Source organism: Typopeltis vanoorti, chromosome 4 (genome assembly GCF_054136105.1).
Source record: "Typopeltis vanoorti isolate ZY-2024b chromosome 4, IOZ_Tvanoo_1.0, whole genome shotgun sequence".
In the NCBI taxonomy this organism is placed as follows: Eukaryota; Metazoa; Arthropoda; class Arachnida; order Uropygi; family Thelyphonidae; genus Typopeltis; species Typopeltis vanoorti.
The window spans coordinates 111784303-111798157 of NC_143552.1; the positions used below are offsets into that span (position 1 = coordinate 111784303).

Below are 13855 nucleotides of genomic sequence, written 5' to 3' on the forward strand. Positions count from 1 at the left end.
GTTTGAGATATGTTTGATGTGAGGGTGATTCCAAGGAGTGAGATCTCAAACTGTCTGGAGATTTGGGTATCATTAAAAAGGATATTGGGAAAAAATGTTTCTTTTTTATGGGAAATAGTACAGAACTGGATTTTATTGGCATTGAAATTTATGAGGTTATCTGAACCCCATTGGAGGATGGCTTAGAGCGGAGTTGAGGGTCGTGGTGGTTGATGTTCTGTAGGTTGAGGTGAGTTGTGTAGGGTAAAGCTTATCAAATGCAAGCGAAGAGTGTAGTGTCTGTCATCTGCAAAACTGTGTATTGGGTTGGAGGTCAATTGCTGTAGATCATTGATATATAGCAGGAAGAGGGTTAGTGAGAGGACAGAACCTTATGGGACCCCAGCATTAATCGAGTGGTGAGAGGATAGGGGAGCCATCCACCATCACACAGAGTGTGCGTCCAGACAGAAAACTGGCGATCCACCTACAAAGGCACTGGGTCAGACCGAATGATGGTAGCTTGCCTAGCAGGCCTTTGTGCCAGACCCAGTCAAAGGCTTTGGAGATATCTAGTGCAACCACTTGAGATTTGCCAAACCTCTCCATAGCCTTCGTCCAGAGATGGGTGACGTATGTGAGTAGATCTCCTGTTGATCGGCAGTGGCGGAATCCATAGTGGCAGTCATTTATTTGGTGAGTGTCTTCAAGATGGTGTAGGAGTTGGTAATTGATGATTTTTTTCATTACCTTCGACAGGACTGAGGTTAGTGAGATAGGACGGTAATTGAATGGTAGTGACTTGTCACCCTTCTTGGGGATGGGCTGAATATAGGCCAATTTCCAGTTTGTGGGATAGATTCCAATGGAGTAGGAGAGTATATATAGGTGACATAGGATAGGGGTCAGTTCTGGAGCACAAACTTTCAGAACAATTGGGGGAATGCCATCGGGGCCAGGAGACTTTTTTGCATCTAATTTGGACAGTATTTTTCTAATCTCATCCTGACAAAAGGATATGGGGGGCATTGTATGTTGGGTGTCTGGAATGGTTGGGGGACATTTACCATTGTCAGTTATGCATGCATTTGAAGCAAAGTATGAGGCCAGAAGATTGGCTTTTTCTGTGGGTGATGATGCTTTAGAGCCATGGGGGGGGGGGGGGTATTGTTGGGCAGAAATTACTGCCAATTGCTTTGGCAAGAGACCAGAAGGCTTGTCTGTCATTTGGACAGACTGCTAGTTTCCTGCTTTTTGGTCTTTCAAACTCTGTTTTGGAAGTGTTGATTGTTTTTTTACATTTATTACAGGCTTCAGCGTAAGCTTTGAAGGAGGATGGGGTTATTGATTTTAGCCAGTTGTGGTATGTCTAGTGTTTCATCTCTGCAGCCTTGGCACGTCTTTTGGAGAACCAGGGTTTCGTTATGGAATGGCAGTTCAGGGTGCTGTGTGGAATGTATGAATTCATGCTGGTGAGGATTACTTTGGTAATAAGCTCGGTGCATATGTTTGGGTTGGAAGGCTGGAAGCAATAGTCCAACCATGGAAATGCGCCATAAAAGTTGCAGAGGCTGTCCTACTTGGCACTGTTATAGTGCCAAACTATAACTCTGAGTGTGGGAGTGTCTGAGTAAAATGTATCTCTTATCTCTCACCCACAGGAAAGAGATTTTGCAGCACATATTTTATATTTCCAGTTACATTCTGTTGTATGGTATGGCTGCAGCAATAAGGTGTAGTTTAAAAGCAAAAATATATCTGAATAAGTGTTGAAAGAGTGTGAGTATTCCCAGTGCATTTTTGCAAATGAGTATTGTTCGTACATTTCCTGCTCCACGGGTAGAATGAAATTTTGATAATACAGTCAGTCAGTAGAATGGTTATCTGTGTTGCACTTTGTGTAGAAAGGATGCAATTTCAAAATGCTTGTATTTTTCTCCTTTAAGAAAGAATGGGTGAAAATAAAATAAAATTTTATTTTAACCCATTCTTGTTAAAATAAAATTAAGATTACCAACTAAATGGCTACAAGTAACAAGAACAGAAAGAAAAATTGAAACATTTGCTTATAAAACTAGGCTATTGAATGACACAAATGTACAATGGCTATATGAACAAAGAATTAACCAATATCTAGATAAAATAAAACAAAATGAAGAAATAGAAATAGAATGGCTTAATATAAAAACGATACTAAATGCAGCAGCAAATGAAAGCTTAGGAAAGACCAAAAAATTCAATAAAAGAAAAAAACTGAAGATCTGGGATGATACAATCAAAGAAATAATTAAAAAGAAAAAAGAAGCCTATTACAAATGGTTAAGCAGTAAAAGATTAGAAGATGAAATAGAATATAAAAGAATAAGAGCCATAGCTAAAAGAGAAGTCAGAAAAAGACATAGAGATTCATGGAATAAATTTGTTTCTAATTTAGAACATGATTTATATAAAATAAGACCCAATGTATATAAGGTTTTGAAACACCTAAATGCAGATACCAAAGAAAACATAAAATTAAACACTGAATTAAAATTAGAAGAATTTCTAAATTACTACACAGAACTGTGGACAGACAAATATTTTAAAAAAGACAACTGGCAAACAATTAACGAAAATGAAAAGGAAATAACTGAAGAAGAATTAGAAATCAGCCTGAAAGAAACAAAAAACAGAAAATCACCTGGAGAAGATATGCTAGGTTCAGAACTATATAAATATGCAGGAACAAGATTCAAAAAAAGACTCTTATTATTTTTAAATAAAATTTACTCAACTGGTATCCCCCCCAATAGAATGGAAAAAAGCAATTGTGATTCCTATCTTTAAGAAAGGTAATAGAGATGACCCTAAAAACTATAGAGGTATCAGTATACTAAATTCCTGTTACAAAATATATAGCAGAATCTTAAATAACAAACTAATGAAATATTCCGAAAACATTATTCTAGAGGTACAGAATGGATTTAGAAAAGGATGGTCATGTATACACCCAGCCTTTTGCCTAAAATTAATAGTAGAGAAAAGAAGAGAATATAATTTGGAAACACATATTGCATTTATTGACTTCGAAAAAGCATTTGACAAAGTTAAAAGAAACATATTATTTAACATATTAAAAGAAAGACAAATACCAAATAATATCCTAAAAGCTATCACAAGTATATATGAAAATAATCAAATACAAATAGGATTAAATCACGAGCTATCATATACAAGAGAGATAAACCAAGGGGTCCGACAGGGATGTCCCCTCTCAGCAACTCTTTTTAATATCTACTTAAATGAAATAATAATAAAGTGGAGTAAAAATTTACACCAAGGAATTAAACTTTCACCTACAGTTAACTTTAACACTCTCCTCTTTGCAGATGACCAAATAATAATTACAAATTCTGAAGATAACTTACAGAAAGCTATTTTAAATCTAAATGAGATATCCAAAGATTATGGTATGATAATATCAACAGAAAAATCAAAAACTATGGCCTTTAAAGGAAAAGATCCAGCAAGAACTAAAATAGTAATAGATAACAAGATCTTAGAACAGGTGAATTCATTTAACTACCTAGGATGTATGATCACATATGAAAATGAAAAAGATATAAACGTAAAAATTGCAGAATATTTAAAAATAACAGGTGTAGTTAACTCTATATTTAAACCAAACCTAGTTCAAAAACAAACCAGGCTAAAAGTATACAATATATTAGCCTTACCAGTCTTAATGTATGGAAGCGAAATCTGGACAATAAAACAAAAAGACAAACAAAGATTAACAACAGCAGAAATGAAGTTTATGAGAAAAACTGCAAAGTATACCCTATTTGATCACAAAAGAAACAAAGATATTATGAAAGAATTAAACCAAGAACCAGTAATAGAAAAAATTAAAAAATATAAACATAAATGGATGGAACACATTCAAAGAATGAAAACAGAAAGATTACCAAAACAAGCCTTAAAGTACAAGCCATTAGGAAAAAGAAAACCAGGACGTCCTCTTAAACGATTCAATGATGACTTCTAAGGCGGGAACAGGCCATGCTAGGTCTAAATCCTTGATATGTATGATGATGATGATGATGAAGAAAGAATGGGCTGCAGCAATTTCATCTTAAGATTTTTGGTGGAATTGGCTTATAACATTGGTTTCAGTTATGAAGACGACGTTGTTTTTTATTATTTTTTTTAATCCAGTCTATGTGATTATTGTCACATGGTAGTTCTTTTAGGCAAAAGTGGACCAAGAATTTATTGTAGTCCACCTCCCATCCTTCAAGAATGTGTTAGCAGAGCCAGTTTCCTGATTTCTTATAAGTTCTGCCTCCTCTGCATAAGCAGGATAACTTGCACTATTAACATTGCAACGTAAAGGAATCCTGAACAGTATGCCATGATTATTATAACTGAATTCTGCAGGAAGTTTTCCATAGAAATTGTGTTATTCTTTTTATTAAATTTTATTCAAGATGTTATATTTGAAGGGGGGGGGGGGGATAGTAGAATTTTATATGTTTCCCACCCACCAAACCCTATCATGGTAAATCTTACATGAGTGGGGTAAGATTTATACGCATGTAAATCTTCTGACTGCTATCTATAAGTTCACTGGACATCTACAGATGCTGTATGGTCATTCCGATGTTCAGTGATGTGCCACACCAGGCCTCTCCATGTAGTTCTGTTGTTTGCTTTTCTGGCGGCCTCAACTCTGAAGATCAGTCACTCCACACACACACACACACACCATCCATCCATTTCATCGATGTTCTACCCCTTCCTCTTTTTCCAGGAACTTTACCTTCTGTTACTCTTCTGATAAGTCCTCCCATTCCTTCAATGTGTCTAAAATATTCTAACTTTCTTCTGTTAATATACTTAAGGAGCCTTAATGTTCTGCTGATCTTTTCTCACACTCATTCATTTGTATGCCTTTCAGTATATCCTCAACAGCCTTCTGTGACTCCACATCTCAAAAGTAGATATCTGTTTCTTATCTGACTTCTTTAGGTTCCAAGTCGCACATCCATAAGTTGCTGTTGGAAAAACAACTGCATCCAAAATCCTCAACTTTGTTCCCATGGAGATAGATCAATCCTTCCATATTTTAGACAGGTCTCTGACTGTTGTTTTTGCCATTCCTAACCTTCTGAACAGCAATTCTTCACATTAATAATCGATACCAGGTCCTCAAACTTGCTGACTTCCTCAATTCTTTCCACATTAAGGTACACTTGTTTTTCAAGAGCTTGTCTGTTTGTATTTCCTTTGAGAACCATAATCTTTTGTCTTGCTAGGATTGAGTTGAAGTACTCTGTTATTACTGAACTTGTTAACTTTGTTAAGAATTAGTCCTAGTTCTTCCATGTCATTACAAAAGAGTACTGTATCATCAGCATACCTCAGATTACTGATCAATCTGCCTCCTATCCTAATTCCTGTCCTGAGCCAATGCTTCACGCATGATGTCCTCCACATATATACTAAACAAGTGATGAGAAAGTAAACATCCTTACTTAACTCCTTTTCCAACTTGAAGCACGTCAGTCAATCCAACACCTGTTCTTACTGTGGCTTCTTGCTCCCTATATAAGCTGGCTATCAACCTGATAGCGTGTTGAGGAAAACCTATTATTTTCATTACTTCCCACAGTTTCACATGCTCAACACAGTCAAAAGCTTTGGAGTAGTCTAAGAAACACATTACCAGAGGGAGTCTGAATTCTTTACATTTTTCTATGATCTGTCTAAGGCAAATGATCTGAGCTCTGTGCCCTTACCTTTCCTAAACCCTGCTTGTTCCTTGGGCATCTCTACCTCAACTTTGGCCTCAATCCTATTTAGCATGATCTTCAATAAAATTTCACTTCCATGAGATATTAAACTAATAGTTCTTGCACGCCTTCATATCATCTTTCTTATGTAGTGGTATGCTTCTGGTCACATAAAAAGATTTTATATAGTACAAAACATTTTATGAGGATGGTGAATTTTTCTTAATGGGTATTCCAGGCAAGATATATTGCAGACATATGTGAGAAAAGACTAAGAAAAATTGAAGAGAACATTTGTGAAGAACAGGTTGGATTTAGACTTAATAGGGATTGTCAAAGCCAGATGTTTATCTTCTGATATATAATGGGACTTTAAATAGATGTTATTATATTCTCAAAACATCATGTGTTACTACTAAAAGAAAAACTGTTTAAAATACTATGCTTGTTTAATATAAATGGAACCTTGCACAAAATAGCTATATTTTTGTCACAGATTGTCAGTTAGAATTGTTGGATGTACAGAAAGATGGTTTGATTAAATCAAGTTAAAAGAGAAGGTTGTGTGTATTCTTTCTTTCTTAGTCTTTATAATCTGTTTGGTTCATATTATTAAGGAGAGTGGGATTGAACATAATATTTCAGGTAGGAAATATGAAGCATAGTTATCCATTTGGATGACCTTATATGCTGCAAGTCTTCAAAGAATCTTTGGCCAAATTAAATAATTGCCTTGGCAAATTTGGTATGAAAATAGGCAAGTATTAGATGAGTAAAAACAGCAGGGAAGAGACCAGCAGCTTGATAGTCAGACTGGTCAGAAACCTAACAAATAAGAGATTGGACAATATCTGCACACCCAATGAAGGTGTACTAGAATTTCTATTTGCTTCTAATAATTTTTAATAATTTTGGCTTATGTTTGTAATTCATACCTAATGTGAATCATTGTTTAATGTTAAAGGATTATCATATTAAAGTGCTTTACAACTGTATGCTTCCTTTTTGATGTAAAACATGAAATTATATATGCAATCTCTCCTTCACACTGTAGATCAAGAAATTTCCAACCCAGAAGAGTCTGTTTCTGTACCTGCAGCAGTTCCATCACCCGTAATTCTTCCCTCCAAACCAGCACATCTTGGAACCAAAGTGACAGAGAGACAATCTTTGGACCACAATATGTAATTCAGATTACTGCTTTTTTTCTTGAAATGTACTGATATACTCCAGTATATTAATGAATTTATGCTGTGTATTAAATGACAATTGTTTCTTGCCTTTTGCAGACCTCCAACTGTTCCTCAAACTTTAGACCAGTTATTAGAACGACAGTGGGAACAAGGATTGCAGTTTTTAATGGAACAAGCTCAACATTTTGACAGTAAGTGTTATCCTATTAATGTAATTCTTATAGATAAGCTTATGCGTTGGTTGTACATAGCTTTTAAATTTTTCAGGAAATAACATATATAGGATATTAATTATAAAAAATTTAGTTAATACCTTCCTATATTTTGGCAGTGTTACATTACCATCATCAGGAATCACAGAAACAATGATATGTGCAAGCAGGCACTAACACTGGGCAAATGAGGCAGAAAAAAAACAACAGAAGTTGGGCATAGGGTCTTAAACAGTGCCCTTAGTGAGCTAAATTGGGTCATCTTGGCCATTGGGCTGATGATCTTAAAATGTATGCTTCCCAAATTTGTTGAGGTTTGGAAAATTTTTCACAGTTGAGGCAGATTCGAGAAAATGTCTTGCATACTTGTATTTGCTATGGTGTAATAGAGTGGCCCTCCAGTATCCTGTTATTGCGTATCCATTTTTCTAGCCCTTTCAGAGTTACACCTGAAAGGTGTAAGTCCAAATTTACATAAGACGGGGATTGCCTCTGTGTGGGTGGGTGATTCTTGTTAATTCAGTATATGCCAGACATAACAAAATACTTTCCACAAATCAACTCATATACTCTTAGAGATGTTATATGTGAAGTGCACATAAATTATTATTATTATGGGCAACTCCAAGGAGTCGATAGACTCATCGAGGGAGGCCCTAACATCATGTCAAGAACAACTATTTGACATTCACACAGTATCTATCATACCTTTCCTTGAACTCATTTACAGTCGTGGCACCCACAACAGACTCTGGCAGCTTATTCCACTCATTCACCACTCTCCAAATAAAAAACCTAGCTCTAACACCCTTGCTAACCACACTCTTGCCCAGCTTCCATGTATGGCCCCTAGTCCTCCCACTACCAGCCCTATTCTCAAAAATATCTTCTGAATTAATCTTATAGAAACCCTTCAATAATTTGAATGTCTCAATCATACACCCCTTTTCCGCCTATCAACCAATTTCTGCAACCCACAAATCTTCAACCTGTTCTCATAAGGTTCATTCCATAGACCTGCTATCATCTTGATCACTCGTCTCTGGATCCTCTCCACCTCCTCCCCATTGAGAAGAAACCCTGTCACCCATATCTGGGCATAGTAGTCTAGATGGGGTCTTATCAAGGCTCAATACAGAGGAACAATAACCTGTTTGTCTCTGCTCGTCAAAGTATATTTCAGCAACCAGGTGATTTGATGAGCTGTTTTAGCCACTTTTGCGATGTGCCCCCGTAAACTTCAACTCCCTATCCACTGACACGCCCAAATCCCTGGCCTCTTCAATCTCCTGGAGTACGGTTCCACCAATCTGATATACTGCTGCTAATCTTTTCACTCCAAAATGCATAACCTTACACTTTGCCACATTAAATTGACATCCATTCTCCTTAGCCCAGTCCCCCAAACTATCCAAATAATCCTGCAAAATTTTGACATGCTGTGCACTCACTATCGCTCTACCTAACTTTGCATCATCAGCAAACAAATGAACACTTCCTCTCAGATCATTTCCTATATCATTAATGAACAAATTGAACAGTAGTGGTCCAAGAACAGAACCCTGCGGCACACCATTAGTCACAGGTCGTCTTTTGGACTCTACTCCTGAATAAACCACTATCTGATATCTCTCCATCAACCACCCACCTATCCATCTCACCAACCCTATATCCATCCCCATATGTTGCAGTTTACTGATTAGAATTCCATGTAGTATCCTGTCAAAGGCCTTAGCAAGGTCCAGTAGAATCACTGTAAACCCATTACCCTTATCCAGTTCAGCCATCACTGTGTTATAAAACGTTAGCAAGTTACTGAGGCATGATCTACCCTTCACAAAACCATGCTGTCTCCCATACAGTATCCCATTTTCATCTATCCACTGCATCTATCCTGTATTTTCCCCTTGACAACGATTCCTGATATGCTGATCGGTCGGTCGGTAATTTACAACAGCAGTCTTGGAACCTCCTTTATGCAGTGGAACTATTCCCCCCCCCCCTCGGGACTAACCCAGACCTGAGTCTCAAATTAAATAAAATGGTCAAGGGCACTGACAATTCTTTAGCTGCTTCACATACGACACGAGCTGGTATACCATCCAATCCCACAGATGTATTGACATTGAGGTTTTGTAATAGACTATTGACTTCCACTTCATTCACCACAATTCCTGTATAAGCTATTGGTTCATTCATTCCTGCAATGGCACCACATGGATGATATACTCTTGCAAAGCGCTCGCTCAGTAATTCCACTATATCAACTGATTTGGTTACCTCCCTACCATCGGCATTCTTTAAAATCATTCTGCCATATACATTTTTTCTTTTAATTGCAACATATCGAAAAAAACTGTTTGAGATTCTATTTAGCTTGAATGGTTAATGTTCTTTCATAATCTGCTTTTGCTTTTCTTACCACACTCATTACCCTTCTGACCTGTGCTTTATACCGTTCATATGCCTGCAGGTCACCTATCTCCTTAAATTCCCTCCACAGTTGTTTCTTTTTTTGCAGCTCAATCTTAATGGTGTTATTCATCCATTTAACCCCTACTTGATTTATTATTCGGACTCTAGGTATACAGTCAGCCATTGCCTCCTGCAAACACTTCTTAACCACCTCCCATGCACTATCAACATTCAGCCCTTGCAGTTTTACATGCCATGGCACTGAACCAATCAAACTCCTAAGCTTGTCATACTTACCAGCCCGGTAATTCCACATGTACCCTGTCTTAATTGTAAATTCAACACCTTTAGCCACCTCCCAAGTTCACTCTCACCAATTGGTGGCAATGTGGTCATATTCATTACAGCCAAATTCTCAGATGCAATTACTAGGTCAAGCACTCTCTGATCCCTAGTATTTTCCATTACATGCTGTCGCAGATAGTTATCCCTTAATAACCGCATTTTATGTGGTTATTAAGGGATTAAGGGATCAATTCCCTCCTCCCATGTGTCCTCTCTTCCTTCCAATCAGTGTTACCATAGTTGAAATCTCCCATAATAATTACCCTCCTTCCACTCATTTCTTCTATTTCCTTATGCATACTATCTCCACCATCTATTCCATCACCTAGTCTATAGCATCACCCAACTGTATATTTTGTTCTGCTCGTTTCAATCTCACACCAAATAGCCTCAAATGTGCTCTTTTCTATATCCTGCAGTTCCACTTCTATTCTTGGCTGCAGCTCATTAGCTATCATCAATAACACTCCTCCCACCATACTCTTATTTTTCTTATCATACTTTTGCCGTTATCCTCCACAGATGGAGGGAATACTTTGAGAGCCTTCTTAACCCGGGTGGCCCAGCAGTTGTGGACATCCAAGAGGTGCTGATTGGGGCAATGACTAGTCTCACAGCAGAAGAGGTCCATTTAGCAATAAAATCGCTAAAATCGGACAAGGCTGCTGGCTATGATGAAATTCGGCCCTAAATGCTAAAAGCCTTAAATCGAGACGGTGTTCTCTGGCTGACTCGAGTGTGTCAGGCTGCTTGGATATCTGGGCGAACACCAAAGCAATGGCAGACAGGCATAATAATACCAGTCTTTAAGAAGGGAGACCAGAAGGATTGCAGTAACTATCGTGGCATCTCTCTGCTCAGCCTGCCTGAGAAAGTGTATGCTAAGTGCTTGGAAAGACGGTGCAGGAGCATAGTTGAGTCAAAGTTCCAGGAAGAACAATGTGGCTTTCGTCCTGGTAGAAGCACAACTGACCAAATATTCACTTTAAGGCAAGTCTTTGAGAAATCCTGGGAATATGCCAAGAATGTCTATGCTTGTTTTGTGGACTTGGAGAAGGCATATGACCGGGTTCCTCGGGATAAGCTTTGGCAAGTAGTACAGGAGTATGGAGTGTATGGTCAACTATTAGCTGCCATCAAGTCCCTGTATGAATGCCCAGAGTTTTGTGTCAGGGTAAACAGCACAAAGTCTGAACCTTTCACAGTCTCCGTTGGCCTCTGCCAAGGGTGTGTTCTGTCACCCCTCCTTTTCATAATATTTATGGACTGGATTGATAGGCACAGCCGAGGCAGTGAGTGTGTCAGAATTGGAAAATGTAGCATTGGACGTCTGCTTTTTGCAGATGACCTAGTTCTGCTTAGCTCTTCCACAGATGACCTCCAGCGGACGCTGGATAGGTTTGTAGCTGTTTGTGCAAACGTCGGAATGAAGATCAGTGTGGCCAAAACTGAAACGTTTGTGGTCTCAAGACAACCATCCCAGTGCACTCTAAATGTAAGCGGAATCCCAGTAAGACAGGTGGAGAAGTTTAAATACCTTGGGTCCATATTTACGAATGATGGAAAAAGGGACGTAGAGCTAGATACTCGAATTGGCTTAGCAAGCTCAATATTGCGGGAGCTTGGCCGTTCAGTAGTATTGAAGCGGGAGTTAAGCCAGAAGGCAAAGCTGGCTGTCTTCAATACAGTCTATGTCCCCATCCTCACCTATGGTCATGAGAGTTGGGTAATGACCGAAAGAATGTGAACACGAATCCAAGCGGCTGAAATGAGGTTCCTTCGAGGGGTTACGGGGCTGACAAAACTCGACAGAGTCAGAAGCTCTTCAATTCGGGAAACCTGCAATACTCAACCACTGCTTCTTCATGTTGAGAGATCACAGTTACGCTGGTACGGTCACCTGGTCAGAATGCCACAAGAGAGGCTCCCTCAGCAGGCCCTCTTTGCCAATCCAGAGGGTGGGAGGCCAAGGACTCGCTGGATAGATTATATCCAAAACCTTGGGTGGACACGTTTGGGAATCCCATCAGAACACCTGAACTTGGTGGCAGAGGATTGTGACCATTGGAAGTTCCTCTTGCAGCTTTTGCCCCCACAACCCAATTAGGAAGAGTGGGCCTTGAAGATGTATGTATGTACTTTTGCCGTTTATTAGTTGGTACGCTCGGTAAACATTTTTGCCAATGCTCCGGCTGCTGATTTGTATCGCTCTGGGTAACCGTGACATCACACTCATTGCATCTGTCTCATCATTTTTATTATCCGTTAATTCATCATTCGTTCTGTATTTTTACCTTCATTCTCACTTTCAATGCCACTCTCACAGCTATCTGGTACTACCTCTCAAATATCATATTCATACCTCGCATATCACTATTTTCTACATTCTCACTTTCAACGACGATATCACTCTCACAACCTGAAACACACTTTAAATCCTCGCATTCCTTACACTTTCTGCACACATTCACTCCACTATCATTGTCTAACCAGACTCCAACCACTCTCCTCAAAGCATACATTTCACAAACGGTACACTGAATAAAATCCTTTATATTAAAATTTTTGGACAAAGATGGCGATCTGGACACCATTTTATTCCTTCTTGTCGGCACCATGTGCCGCTAATAATCGTATCTATCAAATTACTAATTGAAATAACTCAGAAAACACACAAAAATCACAGACACGCTAAGATACGAAAAGTAAATAATACTACATAAGATTCAAGCAAATTTGCCAATTATTACTTAAAATAATACTTATCTGTTCAGGAGCTCTCTACAAACACTACACACCATGTAGCCCTAAAGAAAAGAAAATTAACATGGAATGTCCTGTTTTGAGAGGGATAATTATTTTATGAATGCCTTGCAGTTTTTGACTTATGATACAACCTCAAGTATATTATTTTATTTTTTGTACAATTCACATAAAGTCTTAAGCTTCTGATTGATTGATTTTTATTTTTTTAATGTGTCATTTTCAGTTGCATCGCTTTTAAACTGCCTTCATCAGTTTCGATCAGAGAACCAGAGACTGGAGGAACATGTTAATGATCTCATTGCTCGTAGGGACCACTTGTTAGCTGCCAATGCTCGACTTGCTTTGCCATTGAACAACAGTGTCTCAGTATATCCTCCACTGACAGTTGGTACAACTACCACTACCACATCTCCTAATGGCACAACCAATCGCTTTGGTGGTTATCTGTCATTAGAAAATGGCATCATGCATAGTGCACAAGTGAGTAAATGTGAATGTATTACTTTCTGATTGTTTTTTTAATGAATGAAAATGCAGTTTTATATTAATCATTAAAAAATTAAACTATTTTTGAGATTTTTTTTTTTTGGCTGAATTCCATACTGAAAGCTCATAAATATTGAATGTCCATAAATAAGGTTTCAGAAACTGTTTTCCTTTAAATGTATTATATCTTATTTTTTTAATAGTTACACTTCTTTTATGTTGTGTTTGGTGGCTTGAAAGGTTTAAAAAGATAATATTAAAATAATGTTGATGTGGGACATTTGGCCAAGTTTTTATACTACTTGAGAGGAACCTTTAGCACATCAGTGTCATGTGTGAGGTGTAGATCATGAGGAAGGCTATTTCAGTGGACAGTGGTAGATGGAATAAATTATTATTATTATTATTACAGGCAACTCCAAGGAGTCCTTAGACTCATCGAGGGAAGCCCTAACATCATGTCAAGAATTGAACATTCATACGGTATCTATCATACTTCTCTTTGAACTCATTTACAGTCATGGCACCCACAACAGACTCTGGCAGCTTATTCCACTCATTCATCACTCTCCAAGTAAAAACCTAGCTCGAACACCCTTGCTAACCACACTCTTACCCGGCTTCCATGAATAGTCCCTAGTCCTCCCACCACCACCAGTCCTATTCTCAAAAATATTTTCTGAAT

The 13855-nt window shown here is 38.1% G+C and overlaps 1 protein-coding gene across 3 annotated transcripts in view; it reads left to right on the plus strand.

The window, feature by feature from the left end:
- Alh (coiled coil domain containing protein Alhambra) overlaps positions 1-13855 on the plus strand; it is a 294506-nt gene that overhangs the window by 212086 nt on the left and 68565 nt on the right. For all 3 annotated transcript variants that reach the window (XM_090391968.1, XM_090391969.1, XM_090391970.1), the window contains 3 exons: positions 6808-6937; positions 7043-7137; positions 12908-13164. In XM_090391968.1, coding sequence (XP_090248094.1) covers positions 6808-6937; positions 7043-7137; positions 12908-13164 — 482 coding nt within the window. The remainder of the gene's footprint in view (positions 1-6807; positions 6938-7042; positions 7138-12907; positions 13165-13855) is intronic.